The 27,229-nt window shown below is 43.3% G+C and overlaps 1 protein-coding gene across 2 annotated transcripts in view; it reads right to left on the minus strand.

The window, feature by feature from the left end:
- Positions 1 to 1,102: 1,102 nt before the first annotated feature.
- Positions 1,103 to 27,229, minus strand: part of VPS35L (VPS35 endosomal protein sorting factor like) — a 49,144-nt gene continuing 23,017 nt past the window's right edge. For both annotated transcript variants that reach the window (XM_065850752.2, XM_071815142.1), the window contains 12 exons: positions 26,335 to 26,397; positions 25,377 to 25,462; positions 24,250 to 24,330; positions 22,012 to 22,075; positions 19,326 to 19,424; positions 18,450 to 18,527; positions 16,389 to 16,503; positions 9,707 to 9,846; positions 8,054 to 8,219; positions 6,240 to 6,358; positions 2,671 to 2,817; positions 1,103 to 2,138 (listed from right to left, as the gene is read on the minus strand). In XM_065850752.2, coding sequence (XP_065706824.1) covers positions 2,040 to 2,138; positions 2,671 to 2,817; positions 6,240 to 6,358; positions 8,054 to 8,219; positions 9,707 to 9,846; positions 16,389 to 16,503; positions 18,450 to 18,527; positions 19,326 to 19,424; positions 22,012 to 22,075; positions 24,250 to 24,330; positions 25,377 to 25,462; positions 26,335 to 26,397 — 1,257 coding nt within the window. In that variant the 3' untranslated portion in view covers positions 1,103 to 2,039. The remainder of the gene's footprint in view (positions 2,139 to 2,670; positions 2,818 to 6,239; positions 6,359 to 8,053; positions 8,220 to 9,706; positions 9,847 to 16,388; positions 16,504 to 18,449; positions 18,528 to 19,325; positions 19,425 to 22,011; positions 22,076 to 24,249; positions 24,331 to 25,376; positions 25,463 to 26,334; positions 26,398 to 27,229) is intronic.

Here is a 27,229-nt window from a genome sequence, read left to right on the forward strand (position 1 = left end):
AACAGTTGGGTCCAATGTGTTTTAGGCAGCTCCTGAGGGAGAGTGACGATGATACAGCAGCTCCAGCTGAGGGGTTTGCCACCGATCCACTCCTTGAGCTGAACTTGTCTTTGTGGAAACCATCTCCTCAAAGTGCCATTTAAAGCCACCGCTGCCTCGGGGTGAGTCTGTTTTGCACCAGCCCCTGGCTGCAGCCGCCCTGCCAGGCTTCGGCTGTTGCTTTGCGTACATTTGGGTAGCAGAGGTTCTGTTTTCTCCTTGAAGACAAAAGCTCTTTTTCCCATCTAGAACCGTGTGACGTACAGCAATGAGCTGGAGCTCTGCGCATGGCACCGGGCTCTTGACAGTTCTGCACACGTAAAAATGTCATAGTTTGAAAAACAAGGCACGTACCTGGGGAAAAAAGTGTCAGCTTTGGCCAAGCCATCAAATTTGATCTGGCCTGTGTATTTGCCAAATACAGAAGAAAGAGGAGATCTATGGTAAGTAGAGTGCTTTAACTAAAATCTGTTTTGCTGTAACGTGGATATAAGCCCAAAGCAGGTTTTTTTGCAGTTTATTGTTAACTTTTAAGCTTGATGGTTGGAGTTTGCTCCTGATAACTAAGTACAGCTTTCTGAGCGATTTTTGCACTAATAAAGAGCAGTAAAACATTTGAAAGCATTTCTCATGGCCATCTTGCATTAATAAAGAAACCAAAGTGACACTGTGAGACGACAGGTAAACACATTAATAAAGAATTAATAAAGAACATTAATAAATTAATAAAGAAACATTAATAAAGCATTAATAAAGAAACCAAAGTTATACTTTGCTCAGGAGACCACTGGTGCATGCACAGGACCAAAGACAGTTGTACACGGCCCTGAGTTTCCGTCTTGCAGGACCTGTATCATTAAAATAGCTACAACTAAAGGTTGGAAAGGTTCAGTAGCAAGTCAATACCACTTCATAATTATCTTGTATTCCTGCAGTTTTACTCAGCTTACGTATATACCAGGACCAGAGGTTTGGTTCTTTACAACCTTAACACAAAATCCAGATTTTAGGTGTACCTGCTTCAATAACCACCAAGGAGGTGAAAAACATGCAACAAGAATGGTTTAATAATTTGAGTGGTATTTATTATCAGCTTGCTAACTCCTTAAATACATGATTCTAGCAAAACCGATTGCTCGTTTAGCTTTAACGAATACAGCATTTTTGTGCAAAAATATATCTTGTATCCATATAAGGATTTAGCTCACTCAAATGAAATACCACTAAGCAAATCCAGCAATAGATGCGAGGTCTCAACGTGGTTCCTTACATGGGACAGAAGTAGCGAGAGTGAGATTTATCAGCTGTAATAGCAGCACATGGAACTAAGTTCCACAGGGTAAGGTGATAAATCTGTATATACAAAGAAACTCCCCCAGAACAAACAGATGAACTGTGTATTGTTTTATTCGGTGACGCTGAACTTTGCACACGTTTCCATTTTCCTTGCAGACAGCACTTGAATATTCCTTCCATTTTACAAAATGCCGCTGAATTAAATGAAAGCATGAACATGTCTGTCAAAATGTATTGTAGAAATCAGAGCAGTGACACCTTTAGCCATTTTTCTCTTTTATTGGAACTGACCCAACAATTGTCGTCAGCGTCCCAAAGCAGAAGACAACTCAGTAGGATTTTGACATTGAAATGCTGCTTTCTACGCAGGGGAAAGACGATAATGCAAGTGGGATGAAGTTTGGAGGCTGTGAATTGATCCTGCAGCTCATTTTCTGCCTTTGTTGCTAAAATGACAACAGACGAGATTTTGAGAGGCTTTTGCAACCACAGAGGTTCAAAATACCCTTTACTGCATCTAGATCAGCATTTGAAATAAGAATAATGTAGTGGGAAAACTGGAAGGAGAAATTCAGGTTAAATTACCGCACTCAGAACAGTTTTACCTGTGTCCAGGTAAACCCATCACACTGAGTTAAATCACAATACACTGATCTCCTCAGTCAAGGTCTCTCCTGTGCGGGTGAGTCCTCGGCCAAGCGCCGTCAGGTGCGGGACTGCAGGGGAAGCCGAAGGGCCAGGTCTGTGAAGTGGCTCATTTCGGGCTGTTTGCTTCGCCTCTTGATGTATTCCAGCGTTTTCACCTGGGTATGCAAATAAAGATATTCCGAGATTTTTAGTGCCTTTGTCTTTTCTCATTTTGTGGTGTTTTAATGGACACTCTCATGCTTTTCTCTAGGTTCTACTGGCCACGCAAGCGCTCGCATCTCTCACTCCAAGCTTGTCACCATGTGTGTCTTTTTCAAAGGCTCTGGCGAGCCCGCTTTCCCCGCTCACACCGTGCAGTTGCTGCATTTCTCCTGAAATGCTGTATTTCTCTTAAAGACAGTTTTCTGTACTGAAAAGTTATAGCACCCAACATTTCCACGTTCCTAAATGTGTGAAATATGCTTGAAAGTGCTAGAAAGATACAAACCACTTGAAATAAGAGAAGCTGCCTATTCATTAAGAACCATTTAAAAACTGGGGGGGTTAGGCTTTTTTTTCTTTCCCTAAGAGAGTAACTTGTAAAGACATTGGGTTTATTCAGATCAATAAACTGTTACCTTTTCCCAAATGAGGAGCTCAGAAATGTCTTAAGAGCCAACATTTCTCTGCACTATCTGTTTTCCTTACCATCGTCTTGGTGTCAGCATAGCCGTGTTTCTGAGCAAGATTCCAGAGGTTGACCGAGAGCTGGTTGAGTTTGTTGTTTCGCAGATCCCCGTGAGCTAGAATAGTGTTAAAGAAGTGGAGCGCCAGCTGGCTTTGTCGCTTTAGGGTCTACAATGCAAAAAGAAATTCCTGTATTAGCATATAGTCATCCCAAAATATCCAGCATAACCTTGCTGGATTCTCTGGACTCTTCAAAGAGTGGGGGGCAATTACTCATTGTGTGACACACAGCAATAGTTGCAGACACAAGAACATGGGCATGGTTTTCACGTTCCATTCAAAATGCAACAAGTAGCGCTGGTCCTGAATCGACCTGGGTTGCTGTAAATGAAACGATGGCACCGGAGTCCCAGGTCTCACACGGCTTTGGCAAAGCACAGTTGGGAGCTCCAACACATTTTTAACTCTAGGCTCCCTACAATTGCATAGAAATCACCCCCCGCAAAAACACATCACCATATTATATATTCTATATTTAGAGAAACCATGATCATAGGTCTACATGAATACAGCTGCAGGCTCTTTCCAGTGGTCTATTCTACTTTCTTTAACCAAAGACAGTTTTTGCCTGCTCTTCTCTCACTGCAACACTAATACCAAAAGATTTGACCATATTTGCAGCTACTTTCCCTGAACCCTGGGGCGTTCAGCTGGAGAACAGGAGCTGAGGGGAGACCTTCTGATCTCTGAACTGCCTGAAAGGAGCTTGGAGCCAGGGGGGTCGGGCTCTGCTCCCCAGGAACAAGCGCCAGGAGCAGAGGAAACGGCCTCAAGTTGCACCAGGGGAGGTTGAGGTTGGATCTGGGAACAATTTCTTCCCCAAAGGGCTGTGGGGCATTGAACAGGCTGCCCAGGGCAGTGCTGGAGTCACCATCCCTGGAGGGTTGGGCAGACAGACATGAGGTTCTCAGGACATGGGGCAGTGCCAGGGGTGGGTTGTGGTTGGGGGAGCTGGTGGAGGAGGCTGAACATGGCTGCACAAACCCTGGGGTCAGGGCCAGGACCCGTCCTGGAGCACCTGCGTGGGTCCGGTGTCCAGCCAGGGTCACCCAGCACAACCCCCTGACCCCGTCCCCTCCAGCTCTTCCCGCTCCGTCCTGTGCCGGCTCCTCACCAGGATTTTCCTTCCTCCGCTCCCGGCCCACATCCCCCTGTTGTTAAGGGAGTGGAGCATCTGCCGTGTGAGGAAAGGCTGAGGGAGCTGGGGCTCTGGAGCTGGAGAAGAGGAGACTGAGGGGGGACTCATTCCTGGGGATCAATATGGAAAGGGGCAGTGTCAGGAGGATGGAGCCAGGCTCTTCTGGGTGACAACCAGTGACAGGACAAGGGGCAATGGGTGCAAACTGGAACACAGGAGGTTCCACTGAAAGATGAGAAGAAACTTGTTCCTGGTGAGGGTGGCAGAGCCTGGCCCAGGCTGCCCAGGGAGGTTGTGGAGTCTCCTTCTGTGCAGACATTCAAACCCGCCTGGACACCTTCCTGTGGAACCTCAGCTGGGTGTTCCTGCTCCATGGGGGATTGCACTGGATGAGCTTTCCAGGCCCCTTCTAACCCCTCACATTCTGGGATTCTGGGATTTTGGTAAAAGCATTTTATTGTGCGAAAAATTCATTTTCCTTTATAGCTTTTAAAGGAAACGAACCAATAAAAACCCAGTATCATCAGAGGCTTGTTCACTGAAATGAGCAGCCAAGCAGATGAATAATCAAAGGTCACCAACACAGAAGCAAACCAAATACCGCAGTGATTTTATGGTCTGTTCTACTTTAGCACAAATGGGGGTCTCTTTGACAATATTCTTGTCGCCTCTTCCCTCGGCAACAGCAGCTTCCTCAAAAAACTACTCATTCTTACAAAACCGTTTTTATCTAAGTCCCTCAAGGACGTTTACTCAACAAAGCAAAATAAATGCTCCTCGCTTTGTAAATAAGGATTTATTTATTCTAGGGCCGCAGAGGCAAAGGCTGGGCAAGGTCCTATATCCATGCTGCTTAGCTTTAAATCCAGTTTTCTACGCAACAACTGTGTCGGTGGAATAACACAGGATCTCATTACTCAAAGTATAAACTTGAAAGCAGAAAAAAAATCCCTTCAGAAGCCCAGGTTTCAAGCCCTACAAACGTTCCCACTCACATATTCCATATAGCAGTCCGATAACAAAAAAAAATTCCTCAATATACAACCCACAGCCCTGATAACTCTGTTGAAAATCCCCTTGCAATACTCACTGGACAGTCTTAGCTGTGCGAGAATGGTTGTTTTCTGCTGTTATTGTTCTGAAAAAGAACTGCTGTTGGATGTGGTGATGTGTACAATGATGCAGAGGCATTTGAACAAAGGGTTTATTCATTCACACAATTGCTCAAGGAAGGATAAACAGGATGGGAAAAGAGACAAAAGGCTAAAGAGGTATCACTTAACACATTGTGTATTGGCAAACACTACATGAAAACAAGCTACCTAAAAAATTCCATCGAATGAATCATCCTCTGCCCTCCCGTGTCAGCCTACAAGCCCCAGGATTTGCAGGGAGGAAGCTGGGGGGTTCACGCTCAGAAACGGGTACATCAGCAGAACACTAAGTTCTCAGTATTTCGGTAATACCGAAAACTCCACTCACCTGACTTTCCTGTACCATCCATGAAGCTGCATCTTTCAGAGCCTCTGAACTCCAATCAAGAAACCCAATAAGCTGCCTGGAGTTTATTTTATATTGAATAATATAACCCCGTCCTAAAACCAAGGTAAAGTCAAAACACCTTTTCGCTCCCTGTGCCCCGCTCTCCTCATTTCATCCTAGCATCTAGGGTGCAAAACTTTTACCAATTAAAGGTGGTTTCCACTGCATTTTACCCAGTAACAGACTGTGAATTCTCATTTTGCCCATTACAGAACTGGTCATTTCAGGCTACTGTTAACTCTGCTTCCAAGAAAATACAGTTTATTTACAAAGAGGGAAAGGTGAGAGCCAGGAGGAAACCTCCGGAAGGACAGACAGGACTTCAGACACAACTACATTGCGAGGGAGGGACTGTGGCACAGTCTCCCGTTTTCTAGTTTAGCGGTAATTGCAATACCAGCATCATGGAGCTCATTATAGGCGGAAAAAAAGGTTATCCCACACTGAGCATCGTATTTCCATAGCCAGACTCCACTAGGAGCCAAGCAAGTTAATTTAAAGCTAACATGACCCTCACTGTCCTGCAGCAGCACTGCGTTCTTGGCTGCGTTGCCAAAGTTGATCCCAGAGAGCGGGATGTACGGCGTACGGCTAAGGAAGAACTTCAGCCTGCATCTTAAAAACGGACTATCATTGCTACACGATCTCTCTCACATCATTAGGCCTTTCCACCACAAGCCTGACTATGTGATTGACTCACTTTTTTAACAAGTACCATTATTAATACCCGATTCCATGTCATTGTAAGGTTCCTGGAGCTTTCTAAAAGGCCTGGACAAGAAGGTGGGCCATTTATTCAGCTCTAAAGTAATTTGGGGTTTGTATTAAATCAAGCTGGGAAAGAACATACCTCCTCTTTCCCAAGGGTTTTCAGATGATCCAGGATCTGCGCTATCACCGTTTCACACAGTTTATTAACTTCAGCCAGGAACTTGGAGTCTCCACCGTACAGGGCATCATTGGAATCAACTGCAGAGAAGAATTCAGGCTTAGGTCTGGCTGAAGAGCTGAGCATTTGTTTGCTACTGAAAACACCAGCTATTTATAGAAGACCAGTTTTGGAAGTTATAAAACGACCCTCCTCCATGAGACACAAAGAGAACAATCTTGGTGAGGTGCCTACTGCTTGGTTGCCCACTTGATTTTAGAACAAAACACTTGTAGGTTAAAGCCAGTCCTGTATGCTTGGTTCAGAAACACAGGCTAGACTTAAGTGCAAAGCAACATACAGTGTCAATTTTCCCTTTTCCCACACAGACGGACTCCCCGCTCCCATCGCTTTAGAAGGGCACGGCCATCGCAGTCAACGGCAGCAGGACTGGGGAAACTGTCTGTGTTGTACTTAGGGAATACAACAACATTTTCAAAGGAAACTGCATTTTGCTCTCCTAAAATAAAACCTCGACTACCTCAAAGTCACAGAGAGCAATCCAGAAAGGGTGTTTTAAATTTCAAAGCCCTTGAAGGACTTTTTGGGGGGAGAGCGCTCTTGAAGTTTTCAGAGCTTATATAATTGTGATTTTAAACATGTGTTTTGGCCTCATTTATTTATAATATTTTAATAAGAAGTTACAAGAAATGTGTAAGCTTGAATGTATTCTGGGTAAATCAGAGTACGTAAGATAGAAGGTGATCGTCTGTTCTCCAGTAAACTCCATTTTAAGAAGCTGAGGTACATGGTCCACTTAGAAAAAAAATCATCATCCAACTACAGGTGAAAAATTATTCATTTGATTTCTACGCTTGTCTCCATTGAAATGTAATTGATTTAAACGTCTCTTCTTGGGATTACGCCATTATTTTGGTCATTAAAAAATGGAATTAAGAAAAGGCAGCTAAGCCAGGTTTCCTTCCAGGATTTGAACAGCAGATTTACTATAGAGTAGTTGTTCAACTGACAGCTATTTTCTGTGCTGCGAACTGCAAGAGATACTCCTGTAGGGGTTGGTAACTCTGACAGACTGTTCACCAAAAGAACTGCAGAATATATTCCAGCCTGAAACGCCTGTGCCAAGAAAAGGCCCAACCAGTTTGGCCTCTCAGACCAACCCATCTTGCCAGTGCACTTCAAAAGATTCAATTAATACTCTACCTTAATTTAGTCACTTCTCATCAATCAGAAGGCAAACATTCAAACTTTAGATCAATCAAAATGTTATTCCAAAAGGACTACAGCCATTTTATAAAATGCAAAATCTTTCTTCTGGCTATTCGCAAGATGTTTGTAAGTTAACCCCATAGTTTCCCAAAGCAAATACGCTGGTATAAATAACAAAGACGAGGCATCACATTCCAAAAACTGGAGTTGTTCATAAACGTAACACCAACAATAAGTATAAATCAAGTTCACACTTTATCCTATAAGAAAACCCTCCATACATATGGAGTTCTAATATTTACTTGAAACGTGCACAGTTCTACATATGTGCATCAACACCACCAGGAACAAACTAAATGAATCACTCCACGCAGATTCACTTTAGAGAACGGACAGCACGACTCTTTGGCAGCCGCCTCCTGTGATTATTTTACGTTACAATGTCTGGACCTACATAGGAAAATAATCCACTCTGTAAGATTCACTACCACCGATCTTCATCAACCAGTGACAATCCTACCAGTGGCCTGGTGGCAGCAAGGCCCCAGAGCTCCCTTCTGCGTTACCTTTATCTACATGGTAGATATACGCTTCCTGAGTCATTGCAGACAGCAGATGCAAAACATGAGTATAAATCCTGACTTTGTCATCGCTGTTGTCCTCCCAAGTGTAATCCTGGATCACATTTAGTAATCCTCGCACAAGAAACAACACTCCTTGTTCTGGATGGTCCTATAGAAAAGAAAAGAGAGAAGTCACAATGAACAACACAACAAGCCGAAAACAAAAGTGGGGCTGCTGGCAGTCATTCAGGGCTTTAGAGTCACAAAATTAGCTTGATAAAAGCAAAAACTACAATAGAGTGAAGGTGACGGCTACTTTTCTGAAGTGTGCTTCCTGCAGATCCTTCTAACAATGTGTTCCAGTTTCCTTCTAAAATGCCCATTTGACCCACAGTCATAAACCTGATCTAGGCAGCTTCTACAGACAAACTTTGAAATGCTTTGTTTTCTAGTTGCAGGGGAGTAGTACAAAATCAATTGTCAGCTTCTTAACAGCTAAAATTGAACACACTGGGTAGGATCTTATAAATTAAAATAATGTCAGTAAGCTATAGAAACAAGCACATTACTCATATGAGTTTCAGAAGAACACCTAAAATAGGAAGTAAAAGTTACAGATAATGAGAATTCTTTTAATAGGAAAGGAATATAATTGTAAAAATATCTGCTTTACATAATGTATGAGTTTTTTCAAGCTAGCAGTTTGTGCAATGGTACCAACACATGTAGGACAAACCACAGCTCACTGGGGACATCCCCTCCTGGTCATGTATCCTGTAAAGTAAATCGGAGAAAAAAAAATTGTGGAAGCTAATTTCTGAATCCTGGTTATTCCATCGCAAGTTCTTCTTCATTACTGAATTTGAGAGGCTGGATCTCCCTCCTTCGATCACCTGTGGCCGACACAAGTCATTTCTCTGAGGAGCGTTCAGCTCTGATGTAGCTTTCTGCAAGGTTTGACTTGTGCTGTCACTGAAGAGCAATGGCAGTCACAGCGGCCACCAGCCCGTCCCTTAGAGCAGCCCGGCCATGGGCCAGGGAGCACACGCTGCTCTGCCAGTGGGGATTGGGGCAGCTGTTAACAGAGAGAGGTCAAATCTCCAAGTGTCAGGTTCTCACTGCAGGGAGATCTGGCAGTCAGAGGCCTGTCTGTGTTCTCTACGGCCAAAGTACCTTGGTTCTACAAGTTTTATCTCAGCTCCTCCAGATCAGTCTACATCTCTTTCCACATCTTTTCGCTGTAGCTGAAAATATTGGAAGGACAATTACATGTATATCTCTACTTGAGCTCAACAATTGGTTAAAAACTGGAAGGGTGCGCAATGGTAGTATTTTGTGAAATATTCATCAGAAAAGGAAGGTTATGCCAAAACACACCTTCTAGTTATCTTCACTCAAAAGATTAGACAATCTGCAACAAAGAAACTAACTGAAACTAAAAGAAACTGCAGCTATTTTCCCGCTCCTCAGGTTTAAAACCACCACTTTCTGCCTCCCTGTTCTGCACCGGGCTGAAGGGTTTTACGTGTTGGGCAGAGTGGTTCAGCTTGCTTGTGGAAAACCAACCGCTGCACCCCCCATTCCGCTCGAAATCTGGAAAGGGGAAAGTCAAAACAGTCTCGTAGCCTGTGTGCTATTGATCCACACACAACTTACCGGAACAACTAATAACGTGGAAAAAAAATTACAAAGGAATTCCAGCAGGAAGGCATCCGAAGGGCGCATCTTCCCGTCGACGTTGATCGTTCTTGGCACTTCAGGAACAAGGCTCACTGCAGCTTTGAAGAAAGCATCAGCTACAAAACAAGAATAAGGTTGCTGCATTATCGCTCCAGCTGCGCTGGCAGCCATGCCCGTGATCTATGATTGCTTTGAGTTTGTTTCAAACAGATTAAAGAGGATGAACATATGCTTCACTGCAAAGAAACTCGAGATTTAGCAGTGAAAATCTGTGGTAATTCACATGATGCTGTTTATTCCAAAGAAGTTCCCACATCACTCCAGACTTCTGGCACATGGAGGACAGGGAGGTGATTCGGGACAGCCAGCACGCTTCACCGAGGCCAGGTCCTGCCTCACCAGCCTCGTGGACTTCTATGATAAAGTAACTACCTCAGCAGAGAGGAAAGGCTGCAGATGTCATCTGACTGGACTTGTGTAAAGCTTTGACACGGTCCCCACAACATCCTGCTCTCTAAGTTGGAGAGGTGTGGATTTGATGGGTGGACTGTTTGGTGGGTGAGGAACTGGCTGGATGGTCGCACCCAGAGAGTGGTGGTCAATGGTGCAATGTCTGGATGGACACTGATAACAAGTGGTGTCCCTCAGGGGTTCATACTGGGACCAGTACTGATTAATATCTTCATCAGTGACATAAACGGTGGGATCAAGCACAACCTCAGCAAGTTTGCAAGTTTCCTGGTGAAAGCCAAGAGGTGTTCCATGGTTGGCAGGAGATAACCGCGGCAGGCACGTGTGGGCATTTCCAGGAGTGCAGTTTGCTCTGGAAAAATTCATTTGAGCACATGAAACTCCAAGCAAATTTTCTAAATATAGTACCAACTGGTATCTAATTCAGGCTTATGAGGAATACCAGGGAAACATGTGCTTTGGAAAAACTGTCATTCTTCTGACTCTTGTTTCTTTCCAGCACACAAGTGCTCAAGCCCTTCTGAACTTCTCAGTGCTTAGAACGCAGATCCTTTCATTCAAACATCATGCTTGCTTTTACTCTGCACATTTCTTTTGAGGTGAATGGTTTTTAACATATAAGTTTACACAGCCAACCCAAAGGAAGGGAAGTAATCCTTCTCTGAGCTTTATTAGAGGAAAGCAGCAGCATTCTAGCACAAGTAAATGAATCGCTGTCACTTGCACAGTTGCCTCAACAGGAAAAAACGTGCGTGCCCCACATCACTATATAACCAAAACATGTGGCCAGACAAAAGGAAAAACGTGTCTCAGAAAACAGTCTGCATACCAAAGCACCAGTGTCTGTGCAGAGAACGCTCCTGCCATCTGCAGCGGGACAGCAGCGCTCCGTGCAGCGAGCAGAGCTGCCAGCAGCTCACCTGAGCTCACCTGTCCGCAGCCAGCACACCCACACACCCTGCGCCGAACTTCTGCCTCAGCACACACCCCGATCCTCTTCTCTTTGCTGTGAACGACTGCCCTGTGATTTGATTCAGTTTCGTGACCTGCTGTTGCTGCAAATGAGAGCTGCCTGCTCAGCAGGTGACGCACCCCCAGAGACCGGCCATCCTGGGTCTGCTCAGCCTGGAGGAGCCTGAGGGCAGAGCTCATGGGCTGCAGGTTCCTCAGCAGGAGCAGGAGGGGCAGGGCTGAGCTCTTCTCTGTGACAGTGACAGAGCCCAGGGAATGGCAGAAGATGTGCCAGGGGGGGTCAGTGGGACATGAGGAAAAGGTTCTTCACCCAGAGGTGCTGGACACTGAACAGGCTCCCAGGGAGGTGTCACGGCCCAACCTGACAGTGTTCAAGAAGAGACCGGACAACGTCCTCAGACACACGGGGTGACCTGTGGGGTGTCCTGTGCAGGGACAGGAGTTGGACTCCATGAGCCTGTGGGTCCCTTCCAACTCAGGACGTTCTATGACGCGACAAGGCAAACCAAAAAAGCAATAAAGCATAAAAGCAATTAGTTGCTTTTTCTATTAGAGAGATATTTTACTTGGCTACATCCAGAAGAACTGGCAAAGGAGAACACGTTCACTTTGCTCTCAAGTTCAGCCAATCTGTGCTGAACACAAAATGGTTGTTATGCTGGAACACTAAAAGAACATTTGTCCAAGGTATATGTGCTTCAGAAGAAGCAAAACTGAAGTAAATTCAAATTAAAGCAAAGGTTTTATTACAGAGTTTGCCGAACACTGTCCTCAGACACTACCAGCCTATTCACTTGTAGAGGGGTGCCAGAGTTGGCATCACATGCTCTGAGTTTGCAGGAAAGTTCACTAAATAGATTGTCACAGAAGTGCCATTTTCTTAGTAAGAATTAAATAAGCATTGTATTTAATTCTGGATTACACTAATTATGAGGTTATGCAACAGTGCTTTCTTTTAAAAGTCAAATTATAAAGCTATTACTGTAGAGATGTTTCAAGAGACTCACATACGTACACCCACTAAGTCTTGCATATCCAAGTCGGCACTTCCAGTAACGCTCTCCTACAGAAAAAGCAATGTATCTACCTCCATATGTTTCTACATATAAAAATGTAGTTTACATTGTATTTGCTCCATCTATGATGGTCAATTAAACTGTACTAATGTAAGATTTCAGGCAGGCAAAAAACCAAGGAGGAGCAAAGCCATTAGAGATGGGGAAACAATTAAGCTCCTTAAGCCCACCTTCAAAGAGCAGAAGGGTCTGACATACCCACACAAACTATTTTTAGTCACGGATACAATTACACGAGGCTACGTCCAAAGGACAGAACCGGGGACCGTGCGCAGCTCCCCACTCCACATCACCTCCGTGTTCTACAGCGCTGTCAGCTGCATTTCAACACTCCAAAGATTTTGCCTCCACATCTGACAGATGTTGGAAATTCAATGACGCTTTGTACTCCAGTGCAAAACAGTAACGGGAAGCAAGCATGGGATTTTTTGTTGCCCTTTTATTTCCTGTTAAATAAATTAACACATTACTGTTTTGACAACCAAGCACTGAAAACATTTGGAACAGTTTCTCCTCACATTGGGAGAGTTTTGCCATGTTGTTGAAATATGTTTTTCCCTTGAGCTATTGAACATTAAAACCCTCTACTCATCACTTCCAACCCAGAAACTACAAAGAATTAATTGAAGTAACCAAGATGAAATAAGAAAATGAAAGTGCTGCTTGGTGAACCGGAATGTACTATGTTAATTCATACTATGAATTAGCTGCAGATTAGAAGGTAATTATGTGGATGAAGCTCGCTAGTGCTAGTTTTAGGAATAGCTTGATTATAGATTGTTAACAAGGTGTCAGTACTTGCAGACAGAGGCCTAAGGGGAAGGGAAGATTCATATGGGGAGATCATACAGTATGAGCAAGAACAATGGATATATGTTATTCTTCAGCTGTCATCAGTAAATGCAACACAACACCCCCCAAAAACACGAACAACAAAAAAAACCCTACCAACCACAAATTTCAGCCTGCCTCTCTAAATTCTATGCAAAACCTAAAGACTGCGAGGTACAGTTTCAGCTGCTTATTACGAGATGATAAAAAACATCTCAATTGAGCAGACACATGGAAACACATGATGCAGCACTGAAGAATCAATATGGTTTTTGCAGACAAAAACGATTCCTGAGAAGCCTCTCCAGATAAGGAGAAAAGTCATCCTGGGGATGTGGACCTCAATAAAGGATGGGGTGGAGGGTGGAAGGAGCGGGAATAAGAAGGTTTCACAGGGGAGTGAAACAACGGCCACGTTCCTTAAGGTTTTGCAGAGACGTGTCCGTGGGGTGAGCTGGGGGGCCGGTGTTTGCAGCCCAGCGCGGGCCGGGACTGCAAAGCGCAGCAGCCGGTTCTCCTGCCTCCGAGCGAGAAAGCAGCAGGTGAAATCTAATATTAGTAAGGCACGTGAGGAATGAAACAGCCCTTGCTATAGCTATAGAAAGAGCAGCTCTAAATAGGGTATTCGCACTCACTAAAGATTTTTGGAGTCATTATAGAAGGTTTCCTGAAAAATACATCCCAAACAGCTGCTGAAAAGGGACAGGAATTATAAGAATCATTAGGGCAGGAATGGAAAGTGGAGCTGTCACTGTACTGTACATATAGTGTGTGCATTTGCACCTGGAATATAGTCCTGATCTGCCCCTTTCCAAAAGGATAAAAATATTATTAGAAAGGTACTAAGGCATGGAACTGTTTCCTTATTAGAAACGACTATACTGACACAAATTCTTCAGGAACTTATCAACTCCATCGTAGTATGAAGAAAATGCACCAAGGAGGAGTGAATTTTTCACAGGATCATGAGCAGATCAGCTGCATGCACTGAAACACCTTTAAAAACAACACAGAAATAAATCCCTCGGGAGCAGATCTCCAAGCAGCATGTAACTGTGGAACTCACTGTCACCTGAAGATAAAGGCCAAAAAGTAACAAACTGGAACACAGGAGGTTCCACTGAAAGATGAGAAGAAACTTGTTCCTGGTGAGGGTGGCAGAGCCTGGCCCAGGCTGCCCAGGGAGGCTGTGGAGTCTCCTTCTGTGCAGACATTCAAACCCGCCTGGACACCTTCCTGTGGAACCCCCCCTGCTCCATGGGGGATTGCACTGGATGAGCTTTCCAGGGCCCTTCAACCCCTGACACTCTGGGATTCTGTGACTCTAAAGAGAAACCGCGTGCACATGCTCTCGTGTGCCCACTCCTGACGAGCCAGCCCATCAGGGACGGTTCCTTTCCAACTCATTTCTCATCCCAGTTTTACACTGATTTAGCTACTTTCAATCAGCATGAAACAAAGGTTACACACAAGGCACAATTGTACTTCCTAACCTAATGCTATCATTAATTGCACACTCTTAAAGGTTCACTTTACGCTGCATTGATTTTAGTAGATCAGTGTCTAACTGGCATTAGTTAACTCTCTTAACTGACTGGATGTAAATTTGCAGTTATGAATTAATCACTACTCATACGCATGAAATGCATTCAAGACATAGATTAAACTGTGCTAAAAGTAACTTTCAAGGACACATTATCTGATTGAAATGCATCACAATATGCAAAGACAGTTCACAAAAGAAGCCCCAAGACTGCTGTCACTGTCGCTTAACTGGTTAAGACACGCTAAATTAGTCATGCAAGTGACATGTCTCTGGATACAAATTATGCCCCAAATAGCTTTTCTACACAGAGCAAAACGCGTAGAAACATAACACCTTGGTGAGCGAAGTGAGTTACTGAACACCCCAGCTTTGCACATGCTTCAACAAAGGCTGAAATGGAGCACAGGCTCCTCTCTCCAGCTTGTGGGTCTGAACCTCAGGAGAGCGCGGTTATGCATTTTAGAGATTGACTTCGTGGCCAATTAAAGCACCGCTGGAAGAAAAAGTGAGGCCATTTTTGGTCAACTCTGTCAACCTACAAAGAAACTGCACAATCCTCATGGCACAACAACAGGGTTTGCAGATCTTTTATTTGCACAACATACTTGGACACAACAGGCAGCTTTACTCTAAATCCCTCGGCTTTGCTACACGGGCAGCACCAGGTTCAAAACAAAGAAACGCGACTGTCACCCTGTGCTAAAAAGTCTTAATCAGCATCCTAAGGCGCGTTGTTTGTGCAGCTGGAACTCACTGGTAAATGCAGAGCTTGGCAAACGAGCTCTCGTGAAGAAGCACGGAGCTAAACCACAGAATTAACAGTCACAACAAAAGATGATGTAAAATAATCCAATTTATTACTCTCACAGCTCCACTGAAAACTACAAAGGAAGAGTATTTGCCAACAGAAAGCAGACATTTAAAGTCAGTATTAAAACTGCAAAACAAAGTAGGATGGAATCACTTTAAAAAAGAAAGATACTGCAAACAGTTAAAAGCATGGGATGACTTTTAGAATACCTAACTGTCTTCCATTTGTGACATGAACAGGAACCGGATCAGATTAAATGGTGACACAGACTTAACGCTCATTCTGCTCCCAGAGTAGCTCCGATTTTTCTTCCCCAAAATAACTTTTTGTGAGAAATTCCAATTACTTAATCCTGAACTAACAGGATGGCTAAAAACTGTACCCAGGTGCTGGGTCAATCAATAATTCAGATAAAAAAAAGAAAAACTACTGTTCATTCTTCATATTACCTGGTATTACTCCATCATTTCATTCTGATAGAGGAGCATCTTTTCTTAGCGAAGCATTTACCACACACATGCTTCGATAGCAAGTTTCTAGTGTCATTGACCTATGTTTTAATTCATTTCCAGCCTATTACAGGATATTGTCAGCCTGTGAACCAGGTGAACTATTTTCTTTTCCCACAATTATAACACAGCACATCCTTTGTGATTAGAGTGCTTGCATCATTATGCAAAAGAAAATCATTCCACACTTTTCATCATTTCTAAGTAATTTAGGTCAACCTACCTCACAGCTGTGTCAACCTGAGTCGGCTGCCTCGGTTATTTAGATCACAGGGTTAGTGTTGGAATTGAAGAGCTGCTTTCACTGTAACAGTGCTTGGAACTGGGCTGTATTTTAATTACATTATAAATATATGACTTATGATTTCAACCAAGCTATTATTCACAGCTAGAAATATTCCCGAAATAAGAGAACCTTTAAGTAGACAAATTCGTGCCTTACCTTGTGAAAGGCACTGATTTGCCAGAGCAACCTGTCCAGAGTGTAGATACAGATTAAGGCGTGTGAAGATACCGCTCAGAGATGGAATCGTGATGAAGCAGAAGGCAACGCAAGCCTAAAGCAAATAAAAAAAAAAGAACTGAAGAAACTTCCTAACTCAGAGTTAGAGCAATCACAACTGATTTTATACACAGTAAATCAGTTTTGGGACAGACTTTCAACAAAAGGCAAATATTACGTGAAGTCCAAAAATCAGCAACTTCAAATTTCTCAATATTTCAATAAATATAACGCTATTTATTATTATTATTTATTATTATGAGTAGATGAGCTCCAAACTTATTCTGTGACTCTAGTTCATAGAGTTCTTCACTCCTCAAGTAACCAGCTTGCAGGTCAAGACCAAAATTGAGCCAGCAAGGCAGCCAACTGGGCCTTGGGGACAACCCTGTCAAACTGGGAAATCAGGCGCACTGGGGACGTTTGGGGGGAAGCAGATCTGGTGTGGGGTGCTGCAGCTGCTGTCGTTACCACGGAAAAGAACGAATCCTGTCTGCAATTGCAAACCTAAAGATACATAAAACCTTTCAGTTTTAGGTCAGTCTGACAAAGATCAGGGTGACTTTGCAAAACTCCTGATCAGAGAGACTGGCCTTGCAGCTTTAGACATTTTGATGCCCACACAATTAGTTGAGCCTTGCTTTAACACAGAACTCAAGATCGTTGGATAAAATGACATTTAGCTGAACGTTGCTCACTATACACTAAAATAATTATCTAATGCAATATGCAAATGTGTAACCAGTTGGCTCGTCAGGACTGCCCTAAGTAGGGGTAAGTTTCTGTATATCGCAGAATCCCAGGATGTCAGGGGTTGGAAGGGACCTGGAAAGCTCATCCAGTGCAATCCCCCCATGGAGCAGGAACACCCAGCTGAGGTTCCACAGGAATGTGTCCAGGCGGGTTTGAATGTCTGCACAGAAGGAGACTCCACAACCTCCCTGGGCAGCCTGGGCCAGGCTCTGACACCCTCACCAGGAACAAGTTGCTTCTCATCTTTCAGTGGAACCTCCTGTGTTCCATCTTGAACCCCATTGCCAGCTCTGCTGCGAGAGAGGCGTATTTGCAAGAAGAGGCGGACAGAACAGGTGACTAAAACTGACCAACTGAGTATTCCATCCCATACGCATCATACACCCTGTAAAAGTGGGAGATCGCAGCCGGTATCTCAAGAGGACCCTGCTTGTCATGCCTGTGATCCCAGGCCTGGTTCCAGCCGCTGCATCCCTGAATCCAGTTCTGGTTTACTCTGAAGTCCTGCCCAGGACTTCCATGTGCCTGCCCTGCAGCCGCTGGAGTGACGCCAACTCACATCGGGCAACCCTGCGCTACCCCGGGATATTCAAGATTAGTTTTATATATTTTGTATATTTTCTCTATTCATTAGCAGCATTAGTAAAGCTTTTAAAACCTCTTTTCCAACTTGCAAGACTCTCTTCCTTATCCTTCTATCACGTCTTCCTACATGGAGAGGATGGGGGGAATTAACAGAGAGTATCTGCCACAGTTTATTGTTGCCTCGCAAGAAACTTTGACAACAACACGTGAAGACTCTTAGTTGCTACATTTCAGGTGAGAAGAGGGGAACAGAAGCGACTGGCAGAGCCTGTGCATCATTCAAAGCTCATCTGCCAGTATCTATACAGGCTCAGAGGCACTTGGCCCAAAGGAAGCACTTTATTTGAAACCCAAATACTGACTCCAGCTGAACTTTCTAGAAGTCACACAGACACTTCTCCAATGAACCTTCCCTTGCAGAGGGAGTTGATCTTGCTGCTCTTTAACACAGAGCTGCTATTAGAGGCTTTGGGTCTTCTTTTCTCTTAAAGGGCAGCATTTGGCTTCGGGGAGTAAAGATCAACAGTAACAAGATAAAATGAGACTACAAACAGTGTCAAAAATTACTAACATACTGTTTTTGCAAAAATCATAAACTGAGATGGCAGCAGATAGTATTATTGCTAAGAAGGCAGGCACAAAGTTTATTAGAGCCAGACCTACCCTGACAAAGGCAGCAGTCTTTCTCGAATGATTTCCTTTCATCACCTTTCTCGTTTCCATTGCTAGTTGGTTCACAGACTACAGATAAAAAACAAAAGCAAATCATTACGAAGAATGCAGAGATTTATTAGGACAGCAGCAAAGAACAAACCACCGGTTTTATGGCATGCATTTGAAGAATAGAAACCATTAAAAGGGACCCCAATATGGTGTGCCCTCCCTGTACTATTTAGTTTTTACTTCAAGAATTTTGGTGACTGGGCTTTAAAGCAAATATGGTTCAGAAGGTTTGTAAGGGTAGACTTGATTTATTCAAGGCTTCAGCTCATCCCTTGTTTCACAGCTATAGAGCTGTCACCGGCTCCTCCCTGCCATACAAATCATGATTTCTAGCTAACACACTTATTAAAAAATCAAAATAATAAAAGGATCTTAGAGAAGATACAAGGTTGCAATGGAATGAGAGCCAGCTAATGCTCACCTGACATGTGACAGAAAAGAGATTCACCTTCCCAATGTCAGCAGGACTGTGCCTGCATCTGCAGCGGGACAGTCTGATCTCTGCTACATCAAGGATTATACAAGAGACAACTCAAATTAGGAATGCACTAAAGTGCCACTTATTTGATTAGACATGAAGTCTCTTGCAAGACAGCCAGTTTTATGTATTGCAATGATACCAAACATGCCTGTCAAGCAAGAACTTCAGAGAGTCTGGGGTGATAAAATAAGAGATGAGATCAAAGTCTACCCTAACAACACTTGATAAAAAGACTTCAGATTTATTTTGACATAGACCAATAATCTGGGCAGGGAATGGGAGAAGTGCGAATATATCCCCACTTATTAAGATGATGTAAATAAACTGCAGCTTACATGAATCAACTGGACTAGAACTGGCTCCAGATTGCAAAACATTGACCTGGCTTCGACATAGAAACTCAGCTGTTGTTCAAAGTCACGGCCGAAAGAAACCTGTAGAAGACAAAAAGCCCAACATTTTACCACTGTAGGCCATTAAAAAATATAAAACTGCTTTTGCCCATACTCTACATGATCTCCCGCTTTACAGATCAAGTATTTTTCAAGAAAAAATTTAAAATCTAGATTTGTGAAGTGTTTGCAAACGAGCAGAACTCTTGATTCTTTACAGAACGGGGACAAAGGCCTGGTATCCTTCACACACTAAAACCAAAAACGAAACCACCGTAAACCCCGCAACAACAGGAGTAGATCCGTGAACGTGCATTCAGACTCATGTAATTTCTAGTTGCTAAGATATATCAGCATTTTCCTACCTAGATACACCAGCAAGAAAAGCAGCTTTTCCTTGAGTTTGCGCAATAAATATACACGTATACAGCACGGCAAAAGTCTGCAACCTTGCACACAGGCAGGAAAGAAGTCAAACCCACCCTGGTGTGAGAACACCCAACTTCACCCCTCCAGATTTAAAAGAACACCAAGTGCTGTCAGCTGGAGTGTCTCAGCTGTCAGTTAAAAGCCCAGCAAGAGGACCAGTCTCCAGGCAGTCTACATTTATGTATTCAAACACATTTTTGTTGCAATAGAAGGTCACATTATTTGTTATTTCTCAAGCCACAAGCAAAAGAAATTTTTACAGAGTTAAAATCAAAATTACATTGGATCCATACAGCGAAAGATCAAAGGATTGCTTCTTCCATCACAGAAAACTGTCTGTGCCTTTCCTCTCTTTGTGCAAGTGCTGATTGTGGAGTCCTAGTTTCAAGAAAGTTTCCCTAAAAATATAAAATTTGCACAAAAAAGGCTGACTGTTACAACTGCTTTTCCCTCTATACCTTAATGTGTGCTGCTTTAAAATGTGTAATTAGTCGTTTTGCTACTATGGGATTTTTTTTCCCCTAAACCAAGACTATAAAAGCCACATCAAATATTGTTCGATGTGGGAAATCCTCCTGAAGGAAATTCTACAACACTATACCGCATATAAAGGTAAACAGAGCAAAATTCTATTAAAAACATATTCAATAGCAAATTATCGCTGAAGAGAAAGCAACGCTCCATAGATAAATTCATAGCATTGCAACAAAGAGCGAAGAGGACGTGCAGAGACAAAGGCTGTGAGCTCTGAGGATGTGACAGAAAAGCCAATGTAGAGAGGAGCTGCTTAGAGAATCAAAAAGGCTTGAGAGCAGCTCCCTAAACCAACCTGACATCTCCAACACAACAAAAGATTTCACTGGGATAAGAGGCTGGCAAATTGATTTCCAGAAAAAAAGCAGCTGCAGTTTTTGTGCGACTATTAAGTTGACGCTACAAATTATCTTCTTTGTAAATTAAGATAACTTGTATGCTCTTCTTATCTCTGTTTATCTTCATTTTGTGTTTTTTAAAGCTGGTATTGGTTTTGTTTGGAGCTGGACAGTGGAACCTCACTGACAGAAACACAGAATTGACCAGGTTGGAAAAGCCCTCAGAGCTCATCCAGTCCAACCCTTGGTCCAACTCCAGTCCATTGACCAGATCATGGCACTCAGTGCCATGGCCAATCTCAGTTTACAAACCTCCAGGGCTGGTGAGTCCAGCACCTCCCTGGGCAGCCATTCCAATGCTGACCACTCTCTCTGCACAGAATTGCTTTCTAATCTCCAGCCACAATTTCCCCTGGCAGAGTTGAAGCCCATGCCCCCTTGTCCTATTGCTGACTGCCTGAGATAAGAGCCCAATCCCCCCCTGGCTAGAACTGCCCTTCAGGTCGTTCTAGAGAGTGCTGAGCTCACCTCTAAGCCTCCTCTTCTCCAGACTAAACAAGGCCAGCTCCCTCAGCCTCTCCCCATAGGGCTTGTGTTCCAGTCCCTTTCCCAGTCTTGTTGCTCTTCTCTGGACCCGCTCCAGCACTTCAATCTCTTTCCCAACCTGAGGGGCCCAGAACTGAACACAATACTCCAGGTGTGGCCTCACCAATGCAGAGCACAGGGGAAGGATCACTGCCCTTGTCCTGCTGACCATGCTATTTTGGATACAGGACAGGATACCATTGGCCTTCTTGGCCACCTGGGCACACTGTTGGCTCCTGTTGAGCTTCCTGTCCATTAGTCCCCCAGGTCCCTTTCTGCCTGACTGCTCTCCAGCCACTCTGTGCCAGCCTGGAGCGCTGCAGGGGGTTGTTGTGGCCAAAGTGCAGGAGCCGGCACTTGGCCCTTGTTGAACCTGCCTTCCAGCAGGTTCACACTCCCTCCTAACTTGGTATCATCAGCAAATTTGCTGATGATGGTCTCAATCCCCTCATCTAAATCATCAATCGAGATGTTGAACAGGACTGGACCCAACACTGACCCCTGGAGACACCACTAGTGACTGGTCAGCTGGATGCAGCCCCATTCACCAGCACTCACCGAATCAGGGAACCTCTTTGATACCGTAATATGCACAGCTTTAATTGCTGTTTAACTTGTAAATACTTACCATACATGTGATTTTAAAAAGCAGCAGAAAAGATGATTAAATAAGCAACATGAGAGTCAGAGCCGCGGTCCCTGCCCAGCTCCGCATCCCCGCATGGCGCTCGACCATCACTCACCATTTTGATGAATCCATTTATCAGAGCCGCTAACGTTCTTTTCTCATCCTCCAGCGTTAGCGCACTGTAAGACAATTTATATGGTAAATTTGAGAATACTGCTTATCTGATTTACCTGCAAAGGTTCAAAAGATATGTGCTAATTTATATACTGTTCTATTCACACAACGTATTTATCGCACAGTAAGACCACTAAGCTCATCATTTTAGTCACAAAGCAATACAGCTGATTTTAATATGAATATCACCAAGTCAACCAGGCACCAAATTAAGTTCCAGAATAAAAAATAAATTAAAAAAGTAAAAATTGCTAAGAGTGCCTTTAGATTTTACAGAAACTCTAATTTTGGCAGGAGGAGAAGGAAGCTGAGCTCATGTTCTTTACTGCAGCAAGCAAAGGGCTTCAGACCTGTGTAACAACATGAGTAGGAACTGATGACAGAAACTTAAATTAGTAAATCTATTTTTATAAGAAAATTATCCTATTTTAGTGGGAAAGCTTTTAAAATGCACTTTAAATGTTATATGGAATAGTTAATGTATCTGTTTTAGAAACAACATTAGGTTTCGGTTTGGTTTCTTTTGAAGATGATCACAGCTCCCTATTCTACAGCAAGAGCCCAAACCTGATTTGAAACAACTTTACATCGCATGAAAATCCAATAAGTCAAACCTGTTTCACTGAGAACAGATGAGCAAAAGGTTAAATTACAATTAACTAATACAATTTAATCCTTTTACTATTACATACTTGTCTCCAGCTTTGACCTTTAGGACATCAATGGCCAATTTCCCAGCTCAGACACCAGATGGGAAGAGAACAATAGTTTTATTATACAAATTCAGCAAAGGGGGGAAAGAAAAGCTCAGCGTGATTAGCTCGTTAGCGTGCTGCAAATCAAAGGAGTCAGCTGATGGGCTCTGAGCGGCTCAGCGACTCCTAATGAGATCTGCGGGTCAGCCCCAGGTTTCCAGTTCAGTTCTGAACGGGCCCCCCCGGCGCACAGGCCGTTCCTGCACCAGCTGGGCAGGATGGAAAAACAGCCACAGGAACCACTGTAAGACAGTCAGAATTCATGATTTGACACAACACAACCAAGCTCACCATGTACACCGTCTCAGCCAAAAGAACTCCTGCGTTAAGGGGTTTTGAGGATCTCAGTAAACTATCAAATGGCTTTGGCAAAATGTCAGCGGAAGCACCAGACATGGATTGCCAGAAACGGCTTAATTTCTTTTAATAAGCTGTCTCAGCTTCAATATCGTGTTCTATTTAAAGGCTGACGTGGCTTTTAGTGCAACATACAGCCACGTACGGTGCTTCAGCCCCAAATAAAGCACTCTAGCTGGTATAAATTGGAATTACGTGCCAAACGTTTATTGGCAATAAATCTTGCATTCATGGCATATCAAGGCAGAGAAAGTTACAGGTTCCTGCCATTCTGAGCGGCTCAGGGTGCCAAATTAATTGTGCCCTTACAATTTTACTCAACCTGAACCAGGGAAAAAAGAAAAGGAGAGTTTTGCTCTTAAGATTTCAAACTGGCAGCGATTCTGGCTCTATTTTCAATCAGGCACAGTGTTCTGTGTGGTTTTGCGAGTTATGTCCAAAGCACAACTGCTTTCCACACTGCACATTCAGAGAGCGAGGGTGCAACAGGGCCCTGAGCATCGCCAACCGTTCAGCACTCAGAGTCAAGGGGAAAACAGGAGGATTTAGGAGAAAGACACGGATGGATCCAGAGCTTCTGTTCTGGCGACTGTTCTGGTTCTAGAGAGATTTCAGGTGCCCTTTTAAAGATTTTACACCCCTTTGTAACGGCTGAAAAAAGGGGCCCCCAAAAAGGTACAACTGAGTACGGCAATCTGTGCTTTCATAGCTACATATTCACTTCAATCTCAAAAACTGGTTTTTATTCACTATAACTCAAAGATTATATTGGTTTCAAGAATATTTTTAAAAGATTGGATTGTTTAGTGTCTCTGCTTCACTAGAAAATTCTACAAAACCATTGCTACTTTCCTATTAAAATTCTGCTTCGGTATTCAAAACAAAGCAGTAATTACAGAGCAAATGGTACGTGCTGCCACTCCACTGCACAGCTCTTCCCTCACCACTAACAGGATCCATGTCTGAATCCACCAGGAAACAAACAGCCTCAGAAATGTGAAACTGCTCACCGAGCAGCCCAACTTTGCATTAACAATAGTTACTAGTACAAATAAAGTTAATCTTACTTCACAGAATCATGCATTGTCTTGCAGATATGCAGAAGAGCGTTGAGTATAACGGGATCCTTTGTAGATTCCTGCTGATGCCTATAAAATTTTTAGAAAGAGTGATGAAGAATCCTGCTCTGTCAAAATTAAAAGCAATAAACAGAATAATGCTGATTTAATGCGTAATTCCAATCATCTGCATCGCATGACACTACAGAAGTTTTATATTCATTTTTCACCCAACGAAACTCCAAAGATCACATGGTTAACAGATGTACAGTTCCAAAAAACGCCAGCCAAGAAATGTTATCTTAAAACACGGAGCCAAACCGCACAACCCGACTCCTTAAGGGATGCAACAAGCTGGACACATGATACCAAGAAGCAATCTCAGAACGTCCAAACAAAGCAAGTCCAGATCTCCCAAGAAGGGATATAATTTCTCAGCTACTGCTGGACAGACAGGAAGGAGAAACGTCCTGTTTGGGAGCAGAGGCACCGCGCACTGAGATGATGAAGGCGCTGCAGCATCTCTCATGCGAGCAAAGGCCGAGAGAGCTGGACAGTCCAGCCTAGACAAGCGCAGGCTTGGGCTGGGCTTAGCGGCGTGTGCAAATACCTGATGTGAAGGTGAAGAAGAACAAAAATATGTTTCAAGGAACCTGTTAATGATTTGAAAAGGACCATTTGATTTTGATTAATACAATATTTGAAGATGAAGCCTCATCTTCTAACTTGGTTTTCAACTGCGGAAATACTCGGTTTTGTATAACACATAACACAGTTTGTAATGAAAGAGCGTCTTGCTCTTCCTCTGTTATACCAAGGTAAAAGGTCAATGCTACCGTATCAGCTGGAAGACGAAATAAATTTCATAAACCAACTAAAGCAATATCAAAAAGCTCAGAGGACAATTATTCTGTTAATCCACAACAAGTCAGCAGCAGTATCATGACTTGGATTTCAGCTTTTTTTGTGAACAGTCAAACAGTCAATCAATAGATTAACAAAATCAACACATTTCCATTTTCCCATAGGCTGGAACACCTTCACATATACTCTATACTATACACCCACCCTAGCAAGCTTTCACCACATTCCCCAGCCCCTCCAGAGTGCGTTTCATCTCAATATTCTCCACTTACTTAATAAAAGATTCCATGATGCACTTGCAAACCTCCACTCTCACACTTTCCTTCTGGAACATATCCAGGAATGGCAGGAATTTCTCCTGAAAGTATTAATACGCAAAAATTAGGTCTTTTACAAACAGCACACTAAACCAATAAATATTTGGGGTAAGTTTTAGAATTGTAGCTGTTTTAGCTACAATTATTTAAATCATTTTTGAAGGCAGTAATTCATCGTGAAGGATCAAAGAGTGGAACAAATGGGAAAGCACCGGTGGCTGAAAGGTGTATCAGATTATTGATTGCAGAGATCCAGATTAAAACATTGAACTGTTTGAATCAAATGTTGCAATTTTTTAAAAAATGAATTATATGCTTGAAACAGCTTAAGATCACAACAAATTCCTATGAGAAAAAAAGGTAGGATATTAAAACCAATGAAAAAAGGCCAGACACCAGCGACCCTTTTGTATGTATCCAGGGCAACTTCTCAAAGTCCAAGACCTTCAAATTTTCTTCAAAGATATGGGTTTAAGTTGTGAAGATACTGAAATACGTTCTGTACCACCTCGAGAATATAGTGAGGGTAAGTTTTTCAGAATTATTTGAGCGATTTGTGACCAAGACCCCAGATCCACAGGGTGAGGTTTGAATTTCAGCTGGTTTCAGTACTCAGACACCTGCCCTGTTCTTCTTTCTGTCCCTCAGCCTCTGATCTTGCCAAGTTTCACTTGGTTTCATCACCAAACTTAAGCCCTAGAAGAGCACGTTAAGTATACATCATAACATAGAGACAGCTACTACACCAACACACACAAATAGTGTTTTATCTTCCATTGATTGTCACCTATGGCATAGCAAGAAACAAACTTGGAGAATCTAACAGCCTAAATATTCAAGTGAGGTGAAATCTCTTGCGGAAGCAGCACAAAGCAGTTCTTCCTAAAAATGCATTAAACAGAGTATCACTTACCACTGAAAAAAGCAGAGAAAAGTCATGGATATAGGTGATAACTTTCTGAATAATTGACTGCAGCTAAAGGAAAAAAAAAAAGCAGGAGGGTTATTGTAATACAAGTTGAAAATTAAGACTGCCCACACCAAAGATGATTCTTCTCTAGGTATTCATAGAAAACTGGGCTGGAAGCCACTTCAAGCATCATCAATGGAATTTCTTTCCCCAGTGCAAGATCAAATGCAGCTTTACTGTTCCAAGAGGAGCTGCTCTGAAGACCATCATGGTCCACAGAACTATGAACAGAGGTTTTATTTGTTCCTCAGTTTTTCGGGTTAGGTAGATTTTTTTCCAGCTTACAGCCTGCACGTCTTCCAGTACTCTAGACTCAAAAAAACCCAAGTAAACAAAAAACCCTGAAGCGGTTTGTTAAATCTTGCTTTGTAGACACTTTAGTTACCTCCCAAGTAACCACAAAAACTGTCTTCTAGAACCTCTTCCACTAACCCATATCTCACCTGGCATGCAGGCTCAAGAACCGGTCACAATATTACACTGACGCCTTATTTTGTGGTTCACTTTTGGGCAAACAGCCTGCCACGAGTGCTGGATTTCTGCAGCACGACACCGCTGTTGATGTGGGCGTTAACTAGTGCTGCTTCTAAACACAGAAATTGTTCTGGTTTAGCACTTCTTGGAACTGAAAGATTGATGAAAGGAAGAAGGAAGGAGGAAGAGGGAAGGAGGAAGAGGGAAGGAGGAAGAGGGAAGGAGGAAGAGGGAAGGAGGAAGAGGGAAGGAGGAAGAGGGAAGGAGGAAGAGGGAAGGAGGAAGAGGGAAGGAGGAAGAGGGAAGGAGGAAGAGGGAAGGAGGAAGAGGGAAGGAGGAAGAGGGAAGGAGGAAGAGGGAAGGA

Source organism: Patagioenas fasciata, chromosome 15 (assembly GCF_037038585.1).
Source record: "Patagioenas fasciata isolate bPatFas1 chromosome 15, bPatFas1.hap1, whole genome shotgun sequence".
In the NCBI taxonomy this organism is placed as follows: domain Eukaryota; kingdom Metazoa; phylum Chordata; class Aves; order Columbiformes; family Columbidae; genus Patagioenas; species Patagioenas fasciata.